Source organism: Linderina pennispora, assembly GCF_002104995.1.
Source record: "Linderina pennispora strain ATCC 12442 chromosome Unknown DL89scaffold_21, whole genome shotgun sequence".
Classification (NCBI taxonomy): domain Eukaryota; kingdom Fungi; phylum Kickxellomycota; class Kickxellomycetes; order Kickxellales; family Kickxellaceae; genus Linderina; species Linderina pennispora.
The window spans coordinates 133,252-156,769 of NW_024468269.1; the positions used below are offsets into that span (position 1 = coordinate 133,252).

Below are 23,518 nucleotides of genomic sequence, written 5' to 3' on the forward strand. Positions count from 1 at the left end.
TTGGTGTGAATGATATGGATGTGAGAGCGCCTGCGCTTGACATTCGCCTTTTTATATTCGATCCAGCGGCCACCCTACTTGTGCCAAGACAGTCATTTACTGTCTCTTCCAGGCACACGAACAAGCTGCTCAACGAGCATATCTGTCGCTGCAAAAATCGGATTTGGGGTGTATGTGTGGTACGGCGCAGCAACAACAGCAGCTTCGTATAAAAAAAATCCGAGTTCTGATAGAATCTTGGCAGAGATTGCAGCTTTCTTGCAATCAACCTGGATTTGTTATCCCTAGCGAAAAATAAGGGAAGTAGCAGCTATCCCAGCTTCGGACTGTAGAAATGGGAGTATTCTTGGCATTTTTGCCCTCCAGGACGATTTTCGTTTCTAGGAAATAGCTGATCCAGATAGCTTGTCGCCATGAGTACGTGCATCTTGAACTGTTTGGTATCTACTGCGATCCTAAAAGTACCATGAATACATGGGCCAGCCTATTTCACCGGGTACACTACGCCCAATTGATTGATGGCTGCTGGGCTGGTAGCTGATCCCAAAAGTGCGTGCTGCCTCCTCATCTCTGACCTGGACAATGCGCGTGTTGCTTAATTTTCGCGCGAGCAACTACCCAGGCAAATACTTCATCGGCAGCACCTTCCGTTTTTATTCATGTCCTGAACCATACCTGTTTCCTGAATCATCCCTGCTCCTTGCTTCAGCAGCATTCTCCTTGTATATTCCGACCCAGTTCGCATTAACCACGCAATCCATAGTTGTCGCATTTTCATTATCCGATTTCAGATAGGTAAGCTCTTCTTCGGCAAAACAGCTGATTTTGCAGGTATCCATGCATTAGAGCAGGATATCGAGTGCTGGCGTTTCTTGCACTAAACATATACATACGATTATTATATACTTGGTATGTGGTGCGGGCTGATTGTCCGCAATACCATGTGCAATGGCGTCTGTATGGCTTGTGATGCTACTCGCACATATGCGTACAGATCTGAAAAACTATTTAAAAGCGATGCGATGAAATCAAAGAGAATAGAAAGGAAGGTGCATTTATGTGTGCATGTGTGTTTTGTGTCTGGCTTGCTGGTGATTACCAAAGAGGTGGTGATTGCGAGCCTGATGCTGCACCGCACAGGATAGAGGGAAGGCCAGCATTCTGTATGAAGCATGACCCAGGGTCAGTTGCTGGTTCATATGGCTGTTTGATTCATAGTAGGACCATTCTGACAACTGAAGATGCTATGATGACGCATTGACACCGTGGACCCGTCGCTCATATTCCTTCTTCCCTGCATTCAGCGAATCAATCACTGGCTGCACCATCTGCTCAATGGTGCTGCCCAGATTTGCATTCTTGCTCTCGGCAGAGTTGGCCATGGTGATTGTGCTACGGATATGCTTGTGGACATTGTCAAACGCGGCAGTAATCTTGTCTGCCTTCTGCCGCTTCTCCGGCGTCATTGGCAGTCGCATTATGGCCCACAGATGGCGCAGCATCTCCGTGCCTGCACCATAGCACTCTTCCACTGCCTTGCTTAGTGATGGCGGGATGCTCAACTCCTTGATGCGGTTGGGCCGGCTCTTGAATGCTACCCGCCGTACCGACCCAGTGAGCGCGGCCATAGTGCGCTGTGTGTTGCCACAGTCCGAGAGTGGGTGGGACAGATCAAAGTTTATCGAGAATGTCGACCGCTGCTGCAGCATATCTTCGTCGCTTGATCTCATCGTCACGTCACCCTTGACTAGGCTGGTGAGATAGCGCGACTGGTCCTGGATATTGAGCTTAACACGCTTCTCAGCTCGTGGCTGCTCGAGATCCGGCAGCATGATTGCACGGCCCAACTCTCTGTCGACAGTGGCAGAGGATACCGAGAGCTCCTTGCGCTTGGTTCCAATTGCCGATTGCAGCACAAGTTCTGAGTGGTGGTTGAACCGTCTAATCAGTGACAGGCTTTCGCTGAACCGCCCGGGACGCATAGTGAAGTCAGGCATATTGCCTGTCTCGACACTGTCTTCCTCCGTGCGCGACAGATCTAGCAGCCGCATGATGAACTGCGAGCTAAATCGGTCGGGGTCTCCCAGCATGTGGTCTTCGTCACGCAGGCACACGTCAAAAATCGAGTCCGGGTTGCCCTTCATGGCTGACGTTGATCGGTTGCGGTTGAAGAAGCGCGATGCGAGAAACCGCTTCCAGAACTGCTTCTCGCCAATCTTGTGCGGCACGTTATCGATATACGCACGCTTGACCTGTGGGTATTCCTTAAAGATGCGCTTGGCGATATTGGGCGTGATCGTGTATTTGAAGTTGCCCCCATCCTGCGTTGTTGGTGCGAGATCGAGCCATGTCGACGAGTCGCCCTTCCGTAGCTGGCTCTGCACTGCCTGCGTCTCCAGAATATGCTTGCGGGTGCTCCAGAACTCCTCCTCCGAGACCAGACCCGACACGACCAGTGCCCTGTGCAGCTTGGCCAGATCTGCATTCTTGGACAGCACATCCTGCCGCAGCTTGATGTCCTCTGCCGATGCTGGATCCGTGCCAATCTTCACCTTTGCAAATTCTGGGTGCAGCGAGCTCATCGTGGCCGCGCCCTTCCCAGAACCATTCGGCACGGCTGCTGCTGATGGCGCGGCGGTGCCACTGGTTCCTGTCGGAGCGGCATCACCGCCGGCGTTTTTGCGCGGCGTAATTTTGTACAGCTCATTCACGTACTTGTCACGGTCTGCCAGCGCCTCCTCCTTGTTTGCGTTTTTCCACGCAAAAGTGTATGTCAGTGCCGGCGCGTCCGACGGGGCCTGGCCGGGGCCCATCACCGAGATTCGAAGCATGACCTTTTTCGCATCGGCCTTGCTGACCTGTTGCAGGCGAAAGTCCTCATGCTGAATAACAATGCTCGGAGTCTGCGTGCCGTGCTTTATCCACAGAATGCGCCTGTTTGTATAGTAGAGCGTGCCGTCGTCCTTGCTGCATGACGTGGGCGACGTGTGTACCAGGGTCTCTCCGTCCAGCAGCAGCATTGCTTGGGCAAAATATGAGTACAAGTGCTATTTTCTCTGGATATTAACGGAAATGAGTTCAACAGCGCACGCTGCCCAGCTCGCGCAGTCTACAAATCGCGGGCGGCAAGGCCGGTCGGCAATCAAGCAGATCAGCGGCCGATCAAGACCGCATCAAAAGGTGTGTGCTTATTGCGATCTGGCTGGGGGTATTTTTATCTTGCGACCGGTGTTTCTAATCGTTTCTGCATTTTCCTTGCTGCCCTTGTTACTGAGAAATGGCCACCAATTTCGGACTGAGGTCGAACGTCCTGCGCGGTCCGCTGCTGCGCTCGGTGGCATCGTCCCTGCGTGGTGCCCAGCCCAGCATGCACACGCCGATTCAGCAGCTGCTGAGAGCCCCGACCTTGATGTCGGTGCGGCATCACTCTCACCCGCGGCAGGAGCACTTTGTGGCCAACGAGTTTGGCCTCCTGTCAAACTATATACCCGCGCCGTGGGGCAAGCGCCCGCTGCCGCTGTCGAAGGAAGGGATCACTAGCACCAAGGCGGATGTTGTCGAGTGGATGCGCGAGGTGTTTTCGCTGGTGACCTTGAAGTGGTACCTGTCGGGCTGGAAGGGCGCCGAGTTTGCCCAGCAGGCCGAGGAGCTGTACGGGCTGATGAACGAAGCCTTCGCCAGGGGTGACCTGAAGAGCCTAAACACCATCTGCTTCCCGAACATGTATGCCAATCTGAAGAACGAGATCAAGCGGCGGAAAGTCGACTTTGACTGGACGAAGGCTGCGACAGTCTCAGCACCCAAGGTGGTCCAGATCCGCACTGGCCGCATCACGTCTGACTTTGCTGTTGGGCAGGTTGTGGTCCGCGTGGACCAGGAGCAGGTGGTGACGCCGCTGGCGCGGAGATCGGTCGGCACGGCTGGAGCAAAGGCTGCCAAGCCGGTGCATGTGCGTGAGTACATTGTGCTGCAGCGTGTTATCACCGATCCAGCTTCTCCGTGGGCCATCTACGGCAAGCTTAACGTCCCCGAGTGGGATGCAATCAGCGCGCAAAAGTAGAATGTTGTCTTTTTTTATTTTTCTGTCGCAGGAGCAATAAACTAGTTGTCGTGCGGCACAAGATCTTCCTTGCGCTTCAGATCCTTGAGCGTCCGCTTGATGTCATGGTAGCAGTTGAGGCAGATCTGCGCAACAGCCTTTGGCCGACCGCACCCGCGACACGGCACCAGATCCTTGCGGTTCTTCAGGCCCTTGGTTGCCATGCGCTTGCGCTTCTTCGAATGGCTCGTGCGCTGCTTGGGCACGGCCCGCAGGATCATCTCCCCGAGGAGCTCGCCCAGCAGACCCAAATGCACACCAATTGCTGTGGCCGTCGGCCCACGCAGCGCCTGGCTAACTGCAGCGCCAACCCGCTGCGACACCGACGCACGCGGCAGGCGCGCTACTGTTGCTGACCGAGCGAGCAATGCCCGTGTTGACTGGATCGCAAACGACATTCTCTGGGGGGTATATGTAATTTGAGGCTACGAATAGGTGGGGAAAAACTGGACCAGCAGCTTTGCACAAAAATTGTCAGCAATACGCAGAATCGCAGCGCCACGGCTGAGATAAACCGGGCCATGATCCAGCGTAATCCATATCAGTAAATCACCGTGCTGTCGCTTATAGCCGTGCCAAGGAGTAAGCATGTATTTGACTGTCAAAGTAGCGCTTTACGCCATGGTTGCCTTCTGCTCTATCGGCTTGCGCGGTTTGTCGCTGGAGCCCTTCTTGTCATCGACAAAGTCGCGGTATATGCCCTCAAACCTGAGGCGGTCTTGCTCGCCCAGCGATGACTGGGTGACCTTGAAGGCAGCCTCGAAATGGCCCATTGTCACTACAGGCGTGAGTGACTCAAGCTCTGCCGCATCCATGGCCTTGTTGGCTGAAGTCTCTTGCGCACTGCTCGCGTCAGCATTAACCAGCAGCCGGTACAGGCGCTCGGCCATCTGCGTCTTTTCAACAGCGGACAGCGGCTTAGCCAAGTTGCTGAGCACAGTGAACTCGGCCTGCTTCACATCGCCATCGCCATTAGTGTTTTGGTCAGAATCAGCAGCAGCCGCCTTGTGCTTGTCAGTCATCTCATGTACCGACTCCAGGAACGCGTTGTATACCAGGGCCTGCAGGTCGGCGCCGGTGAAGCTCTCGGTTCGACGTGCAATATTTTGCCAGTCGACGTCTTTTGAAACCCTGAGCTTGGTGGCCTGCCGCCAGAGAACATCGGAGCGGTCGTTGAGATCGGGCATGCCGCACAGGAAAGCCTTGTCAAGGCGGCCAGGACGCAGAAGAGCAGGGTCGATGAGGTCGGGGCGGCTGGTTGCAGCAAGAACATATACGCCCTTAAGGCCCTCGGCGCCATCCATCTCAGTCAAAAACTGGTTGACGACACGGTCGGTAACACCGGTGTTGTCGTGACCGCGGCGCGGCGCAATCGAGTCGAACTCATCAAAGAACAGCACGCATGGGGCAGCAGCAACTGCACGCTTGAACAGGTCGCGTACCGACTGCTCTGACGAACCAATGTACTTGGACAGCAGCTCCGGGCCCTTGGTTGAGATGAAGTTGAGCCCACACTCACGAGCAATTGCTGATGCTAGCAGCGTCTTGCCACAGCCGGGATAGCCATAAAGCAGCACGCCCGATCGCAGACGCAGGGGGCTGGTGGCAAAGATGGCTGCGTACTTGGTTGGAAGCTCAAGCGTCTCACGCAGCTGGCGGCGCGTGTCCTCCAGACCGCCAATGTCGGACCACCTGGTCTGAGAGGAGTGGAGCTGCACACCGCGCATGGATAGCGGCTTGAAGCCCGAATGGGCGCGTACCACATCCTCGTGTCGGACTAAAATGTCGCCCTCACCGGCTTCAGCATCCTGCTCCAGCACACGCATAGTGGCCTCGTGAACTGACCGCTCATACAGGGCGTGCAGATCCGCTGGCATGTACCCCTCGGTGAGGTACGAGAGAATGGAAAAGTTGACATCGTCATCGTCTGCCTTTGTCACACTGCCCATGGCTATGGCGCTCAAGATCTGCTCGCGCTCGGCTTTCCCAGGAGAAGGGATTTCAAGCACGTCGTGGAAGACGCCAGCAGTGAATAGCCCGCTATGCAGCTGCACACGGTTAGCTGCAGTAGCCAGTACCGTTGTTTGCCGCCCGTCCTGCGGATTGAGAAGGTTTGTAACACAGTCAACCAGCTGCCGCACACGCTTCGAGTCTGATTGTTCGTTCTCTGCTGGGAACAGCCCGTCCAGATCATCCAGCACTAGCAGTGAGGGCTGATGTGTCAAAACATCGTCAATAATCGCCTGAAGTGCTTCCTTGACCTTGCTAGTACGGGGATCAATGGTCAGCTTTGCGCACTCAACGTAGCGGCAGTACACAAGGCGGTCGTGATGCTGGGTTTCTGCGTGATGTGCCAAGTTTTTCAGAATGCTAGTCTTGCCTGATCCTCGCCGGCCGCAGACCAGAATACCGCCACCGCAGCTGGTCATCAGCGCGCTATCAACTCGCTGCCACGCGTCATTCAAAAAAGTCATCAATGCCGGCGAGTGGGCTGTTGGTGGGGATACTGTCCTTTGCATTGGACTGCCCTGCAGCGATGTCAAGCGAAAACGACTCCGTGGTGCAGTTTATCTCTAGCGTTTCCAGCATATCCTTCGAGACCAGCAGAGCAACTTCACGTGTCTCGCTGGCATTCGGCATATGGCCCTCAGCACCAAGCTCAGGCGGTGCCAGGAATGACGTGATACGGGCAAGCGACTTGTGTGCTTCACCAGCGCTACCTTTCCTAATAACCTGGCTGCCGACGTTGACAACTATAGAGGGGCGGTCGCCAAGCATCGCAAGTAGCGCGTCCTTGATATCCTTGTCGCTAACATCCGGGAGGTCGCTGATGAAGGACATCTCCACCGGCAACACAGCCCGGCCCCTGACACTAGCGAGCGCCTCAACACGCACAAGCTCTCCAACTGAAAAGTCACAACCGCATATTTCCAGTGTGAGCGGATTCACCAACAGGATCCCTGGCTGCACATCGGAGCTGGTTACCAATTGGGACAGCCATATGCCGCTAGGTGACTCCACTATCGACTGCTGCTTGTTGTCGCTAACGGGTTTATCGTTGTGGTTCGTTATATGCGCTATGCGAACCAGCTGCTCGTTCCGCTTACCGTTCGTGGCTTCGCTCGAGTTGATAAGCGCTGCAGAAGTAGCCGAAGATGCGTTAACATAGACGGAACCAATCTCGACCCCATGATCTACCGCGACGCGCATGCAGGCGACCTTCATCCTTGGCAGGTGGGTGTTGTTGTCATCCGTCAGCAGCTGCGACGCACCACCACCCGTCCCATGCGACCGCACCATTGGTGCAACCATGACTTCGGTGTCGTTGTCTAGTAGACACACACTGCCCTTAGGGGTAACGGTCTTCGTATGCAGGCACACTGACGTCGACGAATTGAGCCAAAACACAATCGGCTGATCGACTGCCACCACACGCGCCTGCTGCAGGAGCCGTTCCTCCACCGCTCCTGCATTGAGCTCCAGGATCTCCCAGTCGTCAAAGTGCGCTGGCACGACCTCTGCAGCAGTGCATGTCGACACGCTGGGAACAAACTCTACCGAAACCTCCGCCCCCTCGGCCAACCCCAGCTGGCTACCAAACGTGCCGTCAATTTCAAGCACACTTGAGCTGATCTTGCCTGTTCGATCCCGCTGTTCTGAGCGAGACATGCCTCCTGACCAGGCGACATAGGCAGCCCGGTCGTTTGCCCAGCTGATCTTGAATACCATGCACCCCTACCAGGTGTCTGACTAATTTAAACCGTGATTTACATTCCAATATGCACTGCACTTGCGGTCACCCACCCTACCTTGCCTGCCGTTGTCGACGATAGAGCTGAAACCCACCTTGCGGGCAGGTTGACAAGGCACGAATGCAATGGGCTAAAAGCTACAACTAGGCTCTGCGACATATTTTCGCTTGTTTTCGCTGTGACACGTTAATAGTACAAATGGTAGTTGAATTCGAATTAAATGACTGACTTTGAGAACAAGGTGGGCTCGCTCGATTCTGATAGCAACCGCGGTGAATTTTATTAGAATCTCGGACTGGTTTATTATCCGGCGCCTATAAAAGTCCGTCGCCGTCCGCTCCGTGTGATAATCAGTCACATGCATTCTGATTTTGCCCATAAACGCAGCTAGATGCCGCAAAAGAATTGCGTACGATCGTTTTGTGGTGATCGCACCACCAACGCTCAAGTCCAACGATCATGCAACTCTACCAATCACGGAGGATGAGATAGATCTATTGACAAGGATGACCTGGCAAGACCTTTTAGCCTATTATACACTGAGCGGCAAAACTGAGTCATAAAAATGAATATCACCAGAAATCTTTAATAATTTCTCATAGCGATATGCGTTGCTCTTGACAAAATTAATTTGTGGTGTATGCCATGCACTAATCTATTTTGCGTAGTTGCATACCTATTGGTCTTGAAATAATTGTGAAATTTACTTTTTTATACACTGAGCGGCAAAATTGAGTCACAAAAAAAATTCAACATTTACTTACTATATCTTTGTCATCAGATAACATAGCTATTTCTATTCATTATATGTTGGGTGGGGCTTACCATAGTATAACTATATGCAGTCAAAAGTTCGCTAAGCATTGTACTTTGTATGATATCAAACTATTAGTTAAAAAAATAGAAAAATTTAAGTGGCAAAAATTTGGCTCACTTTGATTTCATAGTGCTATTTCTATACCTTATCATTGTTTGAATGGTGTGAAATCTCTGCACATAACTCTGCTGCACTCCCTCTTCTATACTGATATCTCATCCACAATGTTACTCAACAATGCATAGTACTATCATATATTCAATATGAGATGAAAAAATATAGAAGGATAGTTTAATGCTTCAGGAATGCCCCTATATGTATAGATGATGTATATATAGCTGATACTCATGTGACTAGTATTCAACACTGAAGAGAAATGAGATTGATAGCTAGCTCATAAAAGGAATAATCAACTATATATGATGAGCAACTACACTTATGCTCTCCTTTGAAGCAATGTAATTCTATGACATGATTTTTATAGCATCAGTATATAGATAGGTAGAGAGGTTACTACTGTAGCTGCTCACTCTCTACTATGAGATATCCATATGTAACCTCTGTGCTTAATGATAAGCTATTGAATCTGAATCATAAATTTTGCAACTTTCTTAATCCTTCTTTAAGCAGCTCCTTTTGATCAAATACACAATAGATCAAATCAAATGTGCTTACTATACAAAGTACATGCCCTACAGGTAACAGTGGGAATGAAATATCCTAATCAATATACTCAATTCTGCCAACATTGAGAGGAAAACTAGATTCTAAGAAAATCAGAAAATGTGTATTTTGAGTTTAGTAAAGTGTAACTCTATACAGCAATGGCTATTGCTTCCCTAGTAGAGGGGGATGGGACACACTGACCAGGGTGCATATGATGGTATAAAACATATGCTGACCACATACCTAGGATATGCAGTAGTAGAGTGCAAAGATTATGTCTGAAGTAGTCTCTATTACATAAATGGCAATTTGAGCTATAAGTTGGCTAGATACGTGTACTGTTTCTATAGGACGATGATCAGTGGTATCCCCTAGATACGATGCGCTACTCCCATATAGGGCTTCATTATAAGTATGATCTGATAACGGCCAAAATTCATCGTTTTTGGAACCTACGTTGCATTGGTCTAGGAAATTGTATATGGGAGATCAGCCAGAGTTTGTTAACTATTTAATAGTTATTAAAAATTTTTCCTGTTTTCTTGTTCAGAAGCCAAATATGGTGCTTCTCCGAAACCCCCTTCGGCATCCTGAAAAATTTCAGTTGATTTCTTGTGACCCAGCCTCTATCTCAGTAGAAGCATATTAATTGTGTATCAACTGAAATTTTTCAGGATGCTGAAGGGGGTTTCGGAGAAGCACCATATTTAGCATCTTTGTTTATTTGTTAATCTAGTTGCTAGAATCTTTTTGGCCACTGCTAAACATTTTGTATTTTAAAATATTTATGTACTGCTAGTAATTGATTTCATATTTGTTAATTGGTTATTCTGATAATAGATATTTAGTTTCTTTAAACTTTTATATTTGTGAATGGCCTCCTTGGGAGTACATCTTAACTCCCTTTTGGGACTTCAGTTGAAGAATAGAGATAATATGCCTGATATATCTTATGCAAGATATACTAGTAATGGCATTGAACAACAAGGATTTGTTCAGCAATCTGATATCTTTATGGATTCATGTGTTGTTGAGATACCAGAATCATATGCTCTTATAGATCAGATTAACAATATTACCCCATTTGATAGATTGCATAGAGTTTTTGGTGATGGATACAGATTTAAGTATATGAAGTGCATGATAAGTATGAGAAATGGTAAAGTCTCTGTATACAAAGTATCTGCTCCAAATGTTGCAATAGCTGATCCTGCACTAACTGATATCTTTCTTAGTTCAGAAGAAATACATGTTCTTGATGCATCCTATGATATTACAATGGATTGTCTAAACATATCTTCTAGGGCTATGATTGGAGGCCATTCACAAATATAAAAGTTTAAAGAAACCAAATACACTGAGCGGCAAAATTGAGTCACAAAAATTTTTTCTTCTGAAAATGTTTGATATCTGAAAAAGCAGTGATGCAATACCCTTGATAGTGGAGTATGCATATCACTTGCATGCGATGATGAGAATTGTGTAAGACCAATGTTCCTAGAATGTTGCACTCCTTTGATATTACTGTCTTTTGAAAAAGTAGTAATTTTTGGTAGTGGTCATTTTTGACCTTTCCTACTTTCGATGTTTAGTTTTATACCTAAAACAGCAGTGGACAAATTCCAAATTTTAGCAAACAAGACAACAGCATTCTCTCATCCACATCCATATCTCATTTCTATTCTAGCTATGCCTAAAAAGTTACAATCATCACATAAAAATCACATCAAATTTCTTCTATCAAATCCTCTCTCAACCTAGCAAATTGCATTGGACACAGGAGTCTCCCAATCCACAGTATCATGCATTGCCCGAGCACAACATAGCGTAGAGAGGAACTTCCATGCTGGTCGTAGTTGGCTGCTATCACCACATGATGAGACATACATTTGTCAACTTGCTACTACTGGTGCATGTTCCACAGCAACGCAGATCCGACAACAGCTGGCACAATACTCTGGTATGCACATCTCAGTGTACACTATCAGACGCGCACTACGTCGCCAAGGGATTCGATCTATGCACAGAATAAAAGTCCCTCAACTGAAAGATCGCCATCGTAAGGATCGAAGCCAATTTGCTATGGCCTTTGGGAGCTGGACAGACACCAATTGGAGTCAGGTAATTTGGTCAGATGAGACAAGAATACACCTCAATGGAGCAGATGGACGTGAAAGATGCTTACGTAAACCAGGCGGAGTCCTCCAGGATCACCACATTACCCCAACCCAAAAATATGGTGGAGGTGGGATCATGGTTTGGGGATGCATAACTTCATGTGGCCCTGGCCAACTCTGCTGGCTTGAGGGGGGAATTGACACAGCGGTCTATGTGGGTGTCCTGCAGGAGGAACTACTACAAACAATTGAGATGTATAGGCTGGACAAGGGTGATATCATCTTCCAACAGGACAATGCTTCATGCCATATGGCTTCTAGGACAAGGAGGTGGTTTGCTGAGAACTCCATTTCAGTGCTACCATGGCCAGCGCAGTCCCCTGATCTCAACCCCATTGAGCATTTGTGGGACTTCATTAAGCATGAGATCCGTAATGGGCCTGAAATCAAAGATCTCAACACCCTCTGGGAGCGGGTCCAGGACATTTGGTGTGAGCAAGTAAATGAAACCATTTGCTCACAGCTGGTGAACTCGATGCCTGCGCGTATCGCAGCTGTCAAAAAAGCCCATGGTGGCCATACCAGATATTGAGCGATAAATCGTCGAATTTTTGTGAGCAAAATTGAGTCAAAAAATACAATTTTTAAAAATCAGTTTCTCAGTGATTTCTTGAGCGACATGCTTATAACTTTGTATGCTACGGTTGGGCATTGCATAGATTATAAAATAAATTTCTCATGTGGACTGCACAACAATCTGAGAAGTTATTGAAGATTTTCGATGAATTCCATTTTTGTGACTCAATTTTGCCGCTCAGTGTACAAGCAAGTAGTCCATTTGGAGAATATATTGCTTCTATTATTGGTGAACCAAGTCAAGAAGTGGTACTTAAAGTAACTAGAATTCATAATCATAATATCTATATTGAGAGGATCTAGTTTTAAAATGGGCAGTTAGCAACCATTACTTCCATATCTGCACAACTGTAGTTGCATACATCAAACACATGCTTAATTGTAACACCCTTATCTTCTGAAACATTCTCAATCCATGCTCTGATATATACTGATAATTTCCTGCTCATACTGAAATTCTTAGTTAGCAGTTGTGCAAGCTTTTCTCTCTCTTGCTCATCAAGGTCAGCAAGTTTTGTAGTGAAGAAAGTGTAGAATGGGCCCATTGCAATAAATGACAACTTTTAACTTTATGAGTGCCTCACAATGATGAATCATCAATTACAAGAACTCAGAGAAAGGGAGTTTCATAAGCTCTACACAAACAAGTGGAAATTTCTGAATGATGACTGGGTAATTTTAAAGCACACAAAATATCACAGAAGTGAAGTTCGTGAAGTAAGAGAAATTAAGCTTATAAAAGATACACTTCTTAAACATCTAGGGATGATTCCTGTTTTCTTCTTTCTGAATGTTTTGTTTGGCTGCACTCATTATCGGGGGTCACTCCAGAACTTGTAAATTTTAGATATTTGCAATTTTATTAGATTGAATATGAATAATCATTTTCAGAACTATATTTTGCTACTTGATATTTTTGGAGTGGGTATTTATACTTATTGTGTCCATAATGATTTGTGCGTATAATTGATTTTAAAAATACAAATATATTTTACCACTTCACCCAAACCGCCATCGGCATCTTGGAAAAGTGTCAGTGAACATAATTTCAACCAGAAAGAAAAACCGTTGCATATTTGGGGTTAATTATCATTGGGCAACAAAAGTCAATATCTCAATAGATGTAGCTAAGTAACTACAAGGAAATTATGTTTACAGAAACTTTTCCAAGATGGAGATGGCGGTTTGGGTGAAGTTGTAAAATATATTTGTATTTTTAAAATCAATTATACGCACAAAACATTCTGGACGCAATAATTATAAATACCCACTCCAAAAATATCTAGTAGCAAAAAGTGGTTCTGAAAACGATTATTCAAATATCTATTCAACAAAATGGGTATATACTAAAATTTACAAGTCCAAGAATGACCCCCATATATGAACCTCTATACAACCCCTTTAGTGAATCATTTTCTATAAATGTGCAGTTCTTAATAAAATTTCTTTTTTTAAGAGATGTTTATGACATCTCAACATAGAAGTTCATTGACTCATCAATTTTAGTTTGAATAAGTCTATCTTGTAGTTCTCTCATTGAAGCCTCTACCTTTACTTTCTGTGGTAAGCTACTTCCAACTTCAGCATGTGTTGATCTCTCTTGGGTGTTGCTTGGGTAGTCGAAGTTAGATAGAACCCAAAGTGTGTGGTGATATTTAACAGGAACTTCACTTGCTGCTAGGATCTTCTTCATATTGTAGAGGAAGCAACAGAGTTTAAACTGCACATTGTACACAGTTGTGTTTCTAATTCTTACAACTTCTCTATTTGATAGTCTCTTAAATGTGTTACCTAGTTCTCCAAATGTGCTCTCAACCATTGATCTAAATGACCTAAGTTTGCTATTATATTCTAACTCTGCCTCACTGAAGTTGGTTCCTCTTGGCTTTCTAACTGGTAAGCAAAAGTTATGCATTCCAAAATTCTCATTCTCTTCTGCTTCTGTTAACTCCTCCAGAATACTTTGAGGATAACCACCATCTAAAACAACACAATCTACTGGAGAGATATATTTCAATAGTGACATGTTCTTAATCATCTTAGAGTCTGGGTGGTCTTTACACTCCTCAGTTGGTGAAACAAGGACAACCATTCCATTCAAATCAATGCAAACTTGTGTTCTGTATCCTGACTTCTTCAACTTGAAGGAATAAAGATTTGGTTTGTATGCACCATTATGTAGTGCTCGTGAGTCATGTCCATCTAACATAAGAGTAATATGCTTAAACCCTTGTGGATTCTGAATCTTTGCTGAGATCACTCTTAGTTCTGGAGTGGAGAACATTGTATGCAAGTAGTGTGAAAGCTTCTTGTTCAACTCACTTAACTCTGAGAGATAGAACATGTTATGAATTACCTGATAGCTGCTCTTAGGAATAAACCTCTCCATCTCATTGATTGATAGCCCAGCAACTAACTGGTACAAAATCAAGAGTCCTTTCTCAACATTTCTGTAAGGACATGGATACTGCTTTCCACCAAATAGCACATTTAGGAAGAAGAACACAGGGATCATTCCAAGTTGCTTCACAAGTGTATCTTTGATGAGCTTAATTTCTTTCACTTCATGAGCTTCACTCCTATAGTACTTCTGATGTTTATGCACTAACCAGTCTTCATCAAGAAATCTCCACTTTGTTGTGTAGAGCACATTCCACTCCTTCTCTCTTAATTCTTGTAATTGATTGTCCATCTGTGTGAGGTAGTCATAAATAAAAATTTCAACTTTTATCAATTTTAGAAAATGGGATCATTCCAGAACTTCTTTAAGCAACACTTAGCTGAGATGTGTGAGGAAGAAAGAGATATGCTTACTCTGCTACTTATTCATGACTTTGATATGAGTGGTGACCTAGCAATACAAGTGCATAATTGGATCCAACATATTGCTACTGATTGTGAGGTAAGGGTTGAACATGTGTATGATGTTTGTCAAACATTCCATAGAGATATGGAGAGAATGGTTGCTTATGCTTTGTTTTAAAATGGCTGCTAATCAACTGTGATTGTTCTATATCCCACACTTACAACTCTCAGATGTATTTGTTGCTTTGATTCTCCTAACTGTTGAGAAATTGCTTTTCCAATAGAACTGTCAGCTGGTGTCCTAATAAGAGTTGGCTGTTTATCTCTCCCTTTAATATGAATATCAATATAGAAGTATGAATGTCCTCTGAAAGTATGGAGTGCATAATGTGCAACTGTAAACTCATCACCTAACTGAAGAACATTGTAAGCAACTCTATATAATGAAGGTTTCAGATCTGTATTCTCTTTGATAAATATATGACTAGTTTCATCAAATGTGATATTGTCTATTGCTGTTATTAGTTCATTGATCTTTTCCTCATCTGCAGAATATTCAATCCCTGACATTTCTGATAGACATAACTTACTCTTTGCTTGTTTGCTGTCTATCCAACTAATATGCATTCCATTGTAGTTAACTAATCCCATCTCTTCAAAAGTGTGATACTGCTTAGTTGTAGGATAAGTTGACCAGAAGGAGTTTCTCTGACTTGGAACAATAGTTATGTTCTCATCAACTCTTCTAAGAACTTTTTCTGTTTCAAGACCACTCTCAAGTGAATTATATATTTGATAAAGTGTAGGTCTATTGTTGAATGAGAGATTAGCAACAACTACCATTGGATCATCATTCTTGTTTAGTTTCTTAATAATTCCTTGCTTCTTTGATGTAATAGAGTTAAACCAATGACAATATGCTAGAGTATGCTGTTGTCTCACATAAATACAAACAGTATAACAACTACTAGCTTTATCAACAAGTGCCTTCCACTGCTTTTCATAAGAAGTTGCAAATGTCCTGCATTCATTCATGAACTGAACTGTGTTAAGAAGCAAGTTACTATTCCATTCAAATGTTTGCATCTGAGAAGAATGTACAGTTAGTTCTATCCTAGTCAAACCAGAGTTTCAGCAAGCATACAATGTTTCTCCAAAGTTATGCAAAGTTGGCATTATAAACTCAGAAAGTTTTGAACTAAGAGGATTACGAACTTCACCACTCTCAAGAAGCTGAATAAACTTGTTGTAAATTTTGTTCTTAACTTTAACATCTCCTTTCTTTGTAAACCAGCTAATACAGTTAGAGCCAGAGTTGCATAAATCATCTACAACATCTTTCTTTTCAACTCCTCTTTCTAAAAGGTATTTATATATAATAATCCTAAATGAGGTATTCTCACACTCCATTGTGATATCATAACTCTGTAGATATATTGTTATCAGCCATAGTAGCAAACTTCATAGTTAATAAAGAACTAGCTATTGCAATGTTTGGTGTAGATACAGGAGGTCAATCACAATCACTAAAATTGTTAATAAATATATTGGACTTGTAATACAGTTTAATAATATATATTCTTTACGCTTCTACACTGAGCGGCAAAATTGAGTCACAAAAATCAAAATCATCGAAAATCTTAAATAATTTCTCAAAACGACGTTCATTGAATATGATAAAATTAAATCATGGTGTATGTCATGCACTAATCTATTTCATGTAGTTATGTGCTTTTCACTCTTGAAATAAGCGAGAAATTGACTTTTTAAAAATATAAATTTTTGACTCAGTTTTGCTCACAAAATTCGTCGATTTTTTTCTCACTAACTAGCATAGACACCATAGGTTTTTTTGACTGCAGCGATACGCACAGGCATCGAGTTCACTACCCATGAATAAATAGTTTCATTTACTTACGTATATATAATTTCCTAGACCAATGCAACGTAGGTGCCAAAAACGATGAATTTTGGCCTTTATCAGATCATACTCATAATGAAGCCCTATATGTGAGTAGCGCATCATATCTAGGGAACTACACTGATCATCATACAGTAGAAACAGTATTCATATCTAGCCAACTGGTAGCCTAATTTGCCATTTATGTGATGATGAATACTTTGGACATAATCTTTGCACCCTCCTACTGCTTATCATAGGTATGTAATCAAGGTAAGTTTTATATCATCATATATATACTGATCAGTATGTCACATCCCCCTCTACTAAGGAAGCAATAGCCTTAGCTGTATAGAGATACACTACTCTAAACTCAGAATCTACTTTTTCTATTGTTCATAGATTCTGGTTTTCTTTTTATTTTTGGCAGAATAGAGTATATTCATTCAGATATTTCATTCTCAGTGTCACCTGTGGGGCATGTGCTTTGTATAGCAAGTACATTTGATTTGATCTATTGTGTATTTGATCGGAAGGAGCTGCTTAAAGAAGGATCAAGAAAGTTGTAAAATTTGAGATTCAGATTAAATGGCTTATCATTAGGCACAGAGGTTACATATGGATATCTCATAGTATAGAGCAGATGGCCACAGTAGTATCCTCTCTACTTATCTATATACTGATACTATAAAAAATCATGTCATAGAATTACATTGCTTCAATAGAGAGCATAAGTGTAGTTGTGCATCATTTATAGTTGATTACTCCCTCAGTGAACTAGCTATCAAACTCATTTCTTGTCATTGTTGAGTACTAATCACGTGAATATCAACTATGCAATCAACATCCATAAGAGTGATGGCAGCGCTGAAGCGTTGATCATTTCCTTCATAATTTTTCTTCGCATATTGAATACATGATAGTACTACGTATAGTTGAGCAACGTTATGAATGAGATGTAAATATTGAAGAGCGAGTGCAGAAGAGTTATAGGTAGTGATTTCACACCATTCAAACAATGATAGGGTATAGAAATAGCACTATGAAGCCAAAGTGAGTCAAATTTTTGCCTCTCAAATTTTTCTAGTTTTTTACTCTTGAATCGATATCATACGAAGTACGATGTTTAAAGAACATCTAATGTCATACGTTTATACTATGCCAAGCCCCATCCAACATATAATGAATAGAAGTATCTACGTTATCTGATGACGATGATAAAGTAAGTACAAGTTGAAAATTTTTTTTGTGACTCAATTTTGCCGCTCAGTGTACATATCCCCACCAGCATCCTGAAAAATTTCAGTTGATACCCAATTAATATGCTTCTACTGAGATAGAGGTTGGGTCATATGAATTTAACTGAAATTTTTCAAAATGCCAATAGGGGTTTCGTAGAAGAACCCTTTCTTGCATTTTTGATAATTAATTAATCTGGCTGTTAATATCATTTGGCCATTACAATACATTCAGATGTATAATATTTAATATCTACTGGAGATCAGTCAGAAATTGTTAGCAATTAAATAATTATTAATATTTTTATTATTTTCTTGTTCAGATGCCAAATATGGTGCTTCTCCGAAACCCCCTTCGGCATCCTGAAAAATTTCAGTTGATACACAATTAATATGCTTCTACTGAGATACAGGCTGGGTCACAAGAAATCAACTGAAATTTTTCAGGATGCCGAAGGGGGTTTCGGAGAAGCACCATATTTGGCATCTGAACAAGAAAATAATAAAAATATTAATAATTATTAAATAGCTAACCAATTCTGACTGATCTCCAATACTTTGATATCATACAAAGTACAATGCTTAGCGAACTTTTGACTGCATATAGTTATACTATGGTAAGCCCCACCCAACATATAATGAATAGAAATAGCTATGTTATCTGATGACAAAGATATAGTAAGTAAATGTTGAATTTTTTTTGTGACTCAATTTTGCCGCTCAGTGTACTCTGGTTGCCAATCACGTGCAATACTATTTTTCACAAGTATTCCCCTATTCCTGTTCATGCGCAAAATGACAATCGCAATTTTTTTCCCACAGGTTCAACGTCAGCCGAAAGAGTTTGCTTGACAGTACCATGATGTACAAACCGGTTTGAAAGTGGGAACAGCCGGCATGTAAGCAGATAATCCATGGTGTTTGAGCCGATTGCTCAATGCCCACAACAACTCTTGGTCAGCCGCCAAGACTTTCTGAACCACGCTCATCTTTACTTTGGACAGTTGTTTTTCTAGGTACTTATTCGTAGTATGGTCGATATAACACGTCTTTTATTAAGCACTGCGCTTCTCCTAGCCACCGCAGGCACTGCTGCGCCGTCTCACCAGCATGTTTTCAACCAGCATCATCACGGCGCCGCAGCATCTAAAGCGTCTGGCCGTGTGGCTAACCCAGCGATGGTAGACATGAGCCAGTGGACAACAGTGTCCACAATGGATGCGATCCCCAACTATCGACTGCGCGTGAAGAACCCGGGTCTATGCGATACCAGCGTCAACCAGTACAGCGGGTATCTCGATACCGCGGAGGACAAGCACTTTTTCTTCTGGTTCTTTGAAGCACGCAAGGTCAAGCGCGAAGATGCGCCGCTCATTCTGTGGCTCAACGGCGGGCCTGGCTGCAGCTCGTTCACAGGTCTGCTGATGGAGCTTGGCCCGTGCCGCGTCAGTGAGGGTGGCAACGGCACAGACCACAATCCGTTTAGTTGGAACGATCGTGCGCACATCATCTTCCTTGACCAACCCACCAATGTTGGCTTTTCGTACGGCTCAGACGTGTTCAACTCTATTGCGGCCGGAAAGGACGTCAATGCTTTGCTCCAGCTGTTCTACAAAAGCTTCCCCGAGTATGCCAACAGCGAGCTCCATGTTTTTGGCGAGTCATACGGCGGCCACTATGTCCCAGCTGTGGCAAAGGCAATCCATGAAGCGAATAAGGAGCTGGAGAACAAGCGGTCGCTGAGCCTTCTTTCCGTGAGTGAGGAGGAGCAGATTGTGCTGCCGCTGGCTTCTATTGGGATCGGAAACGGCATCGTTGACTCGCTGGTGCAAAACAAGTACTACTCGAAGATGGCTTGCAATTCAACCTATCCGCCTGTTCTGGACCAGAAGACCTGCGACGCAATGGATGCAGCCTACCCAACATGCGCTCGACTGGTCAAGGCATGTTATGCGTGGAGCACAACTCTGACATGTGTGCCTGCTATGATGTACTGCCTCGATCATATTGAGGAAAAGTACTTTGAAGCGGGAAAGAACCCCTATGACGTGCGCCTTGACTGCAAGAGCGGTGACATGTGTTACCCGATCATGACGGATATCGACAACTACCTGAACGATGCTAGTGTGCAGAAGGCGCTTGGTGCGGAGGTCAAGATATTTGAGTCATGCTCTGAGAAGGTGAACTATGGATTCTCACTCAACGGCGATCTGGTCAAGCCCTTCCACCATTACATCCCGCCGCTTCTTGCCGACAACATCCGCGTGCTTATCTATGCTGGCGATGCCGATTTCGTATGCAACTGGTACGGCAACAAGGCGTGGTCGATGGAGCTCGAGTGGCCTGGAAAGGAAGCATTCAACGCTGCCGGCGATGAGCTATGGTCGGTGGACGGTGTGGGTGCTGGCGAGGTGCGCACACATGGGAACTTCACATTCCTGCGCGTGTTTGGTGCCGGACACATGGTTCCGTACGACCAGCCCGTGAACTCGCTCGACATGATCAACAAGTGGATAGCGAATGCTCCGTACGTTTAAGTGAGCAGCCTGCAGCCGCGAATATATTTTTATGAACATTGGTGTGAATGGTGCTCAGCACACAGCAACTTCAGAAAAGGCCCGTGCCCCTGCCCAGCCGTGGAACTCAATGAGGCGGATGGCCATGGATCTCTGGTCGGGCATGTGGCCACGGATCATCTTGACATACACATACTTGCAAGTCTTGCTGAACGGCAGAACCTGCAGCTGATCAAAGTTTTCCTCGTACGTCAGCCAGAAATAGGCGATTGGTACTGGTCCATTGGCATCAACCGCTTTGACACCGCGTCGCCCGATGCGCTTTGCCAGCTTTTCGTACATTGCGAAGGTGTAGTCGTTGTATTGCGCAAGCTCCTTCAGATCACACCGGCGACTGGATGCCAGCACCAGCAGTTCGGTGCATGCATACCTGTTCTTTGGCGAGCAAATGCGGATGCGTTCGATGGCACAGTGGTTACGGTGTGGAGTGCCGTTGTCGGACAGGAACGAGAACTCCAGGTTGACGTTATTGGCACGGCTGGTGATGAAGAAGGAACGGTCGTCAGACAGGATGTTGTCAACGCTGCCACGGCCCATGTCGTCTGCGTTGGTACAGTCAAAGCTCAGCACACGGGCATCAGGCGAGATCGAGAACATGCGTGACGACTCGCAGGCCCGTGTTAGCATGTCCAGAGGCTTGACTTGCCGGTACAGAGCCGAACATATACAGGTTGTTCTGGTTGGGCACCGGCTCCTGGTAGATGTATGGCTTCCATGCCGCACGGCGGTTCCACTCCTGCTTCACATTGACACTGGTGGGTGGCTGCCTGCCCTTTGCGCCTAGTGCAGCGGTAGTGCCCATTCTGCGCGATTCCGGTAGTGCTTCAGCCGCATCTCCCAGCGGCATTAAAACTGCACTCTCCCGGCCAAATGACCGCGAAGCACCCACGTTGCTGACGCTCCCGCGCATGCTAGACAGGAACCAGTCGTCAAAGTCATCTTGCGGCTCGCCAAGCACGTTGAAAGAGGATGTGAAGTCTTCCCATGACGGAAACCCAGTGCCTCCAAAGCTAGAGCCGAAAGCACCCGACGCACTAACACCACCACCAGCATATTCGCTATCGTTGAGGTCGTCGTCATCGTCATCGCCATCTTCATCGTCGTCATCGTCGTGGTCATCGTCGCCCTCGCTTCCGAACAGCAATACCCGACCGTCACCCGAGATAAATGGCAACCGCAGCTCCGATCCGTCGTCCTCGTCAAATTCGTCCTCAGCGGCGTTCTGACTCTCCACATTGGCTCCACGAGTGCGTACACTGCTGTCTGTCATTTCTGGGTTTGCATATGTGGCACTTGAAAGCTGCGGCATGCTCTGGTACGACGTGGGTGGCAGAGGCGGTGTGGATGGGCGGAGCAGCAGGGGACGACGTGGCGAGCCACTGCGCGCGGTGCTGCTGCTGGTGGCTGCTGCCGATGATGCGCCGGCTCTACCGGAGCTGCTCAGCCGTCTGCGCGCTCGGGGGCGATCTGCTCCGTTGTCGATGGGACCCGCAGACACGACTTCCCAGCCATTCTGGATGTTTGCTGGTTCTATCCGTGACCGCCGCGAGCTGGCTGGGCCAGTAGCAAAGTTGCCAGACGCTGCCTGCACCAGGTGTGCCAGTGGAGGCAGACTGCGGACGTTCTGTGACTGCTGCGAGCTGTTGCCGTTGCTGCTGCCGTCCAGAGGGGTGGCTGTGTTCATTGTTCGGCGCATGATGCGATCAAAGTCGGACGCTGCAAGGGCCAGTGATTCATTAGACACCGATAGCCCATGCTCGGCCATGGCCATCTGCATCCACTGGCGTCGATGTGCATCGAGACGCTGCTGCTCTAGGCGGTGGCGTGACCGCTCCCGTTCCCGCTCCCGCGACACTGGCATCGACGGCACTCGCGTACGTCTCGCCATGTCCCACCCAGAGCTGCTTCCTGCAAAGTTTTCTTCAGCGCGGCGACGGGAAGACATGTTTGTCACTGTGGTGCAAAGCCAAAAGGGGTTTAGAAGGAGAAGTAAATGTGAGGTGCAAGTAAGTTTCAAATCGGGGTCTAAAGCGGAGCAGAGAAGCAACTTTTTCGGACAGAAAACACAAGACCGCGTTTAAAAATTTTCCAACCCTCAATAGCCGCCAAAAGCGAATCACTCGACATGGGCTACTGCCAACAGGCCGTTCTGCTGACCAAAGGTTTGACTCTCTTGCTCGTCTCCCCCCGCCGCTTGCTTTTTTGTTGCACACACATACACATCGCTGATAAACACGAGAATGCTGGCACGGGCAGTTTCAAGGGCACAGCCGGCGGCGGCTGCCCGTTTTCACACCAGCTCCTGGGCCCCGGGGTACTTGACCAAAGTGCGCCAGGTGCTCAACGAGTCGCGGCCAGCAAAAGCAAAACTGGCAAAGGAATCGCAATCTGGATCCTCCAAGGAGCAGCAGCAGCAGCAGCAGCAGCAGCAGCAAGAACATCAAAGGTGGCAGCAAAAGTCTAAGCTGCAACAACAGCAAGTCGCCCATGCCGCAGGCCACCAGTTCCAGCCAGCAATGAAGGCCGCTGATCCAATGGTGGCCATGCCCAAGGTGTTTGGCAAAATCGAGCAGCCGGTCGACGCCGAGGTCGGCAAGTTTGTCATTATCGGAGCTGCTAACGCGGGCAAGTCGACGCTGATAAATCGGCTCACCAACTCGCGGGTCTCGATCGTTTCGGCGCGCCCGCAGACCACACGCACAAGGATCATGGCCAGCACAACGGTCGACAACAAGCAGCTGCTGTTTCTGGATACGCCTGGCGTTGTGAGCCGTCAGGCACTGCGGGCGGGGTGTCGCGGTCAGTGGTGACTTCGCCCTGGACTACTATTGCCGAGGCGGACTATCTGATTGTGTTGCTGGATGCGTTCAAGCTGACCGAGAAAACAGACGCCGTGGAGAAGTACCTGTTTG

General features: G+C 46.2%; 1 protein-coding gene across 1 annotated transcript; it reads left to right on the forward strand.

Moving 5' to 3' along the window:
* Window positions 1-10,270: 10,270 nt before the first annotated feature.
* On the forward strand, window positions 10,271-10,669 carry DL89DRAFT_260778 (uncharacterized protein; the record flags this gene model as incomplete). Its single annotated transcript, XM_040885818.1, has 1 exon — window positions 10,271-10,669. The coding sequence occupies one exon, from the start codon at window positions 10,271-10,273 to the stop codon at window positions 10,667-10,669; it is 399 nt and encodes a 132-aa protein (XP_040739881.1).
* Between the last annotated feature and the right edge of the window lie 12,849 nt (window positions 10,670-23,518).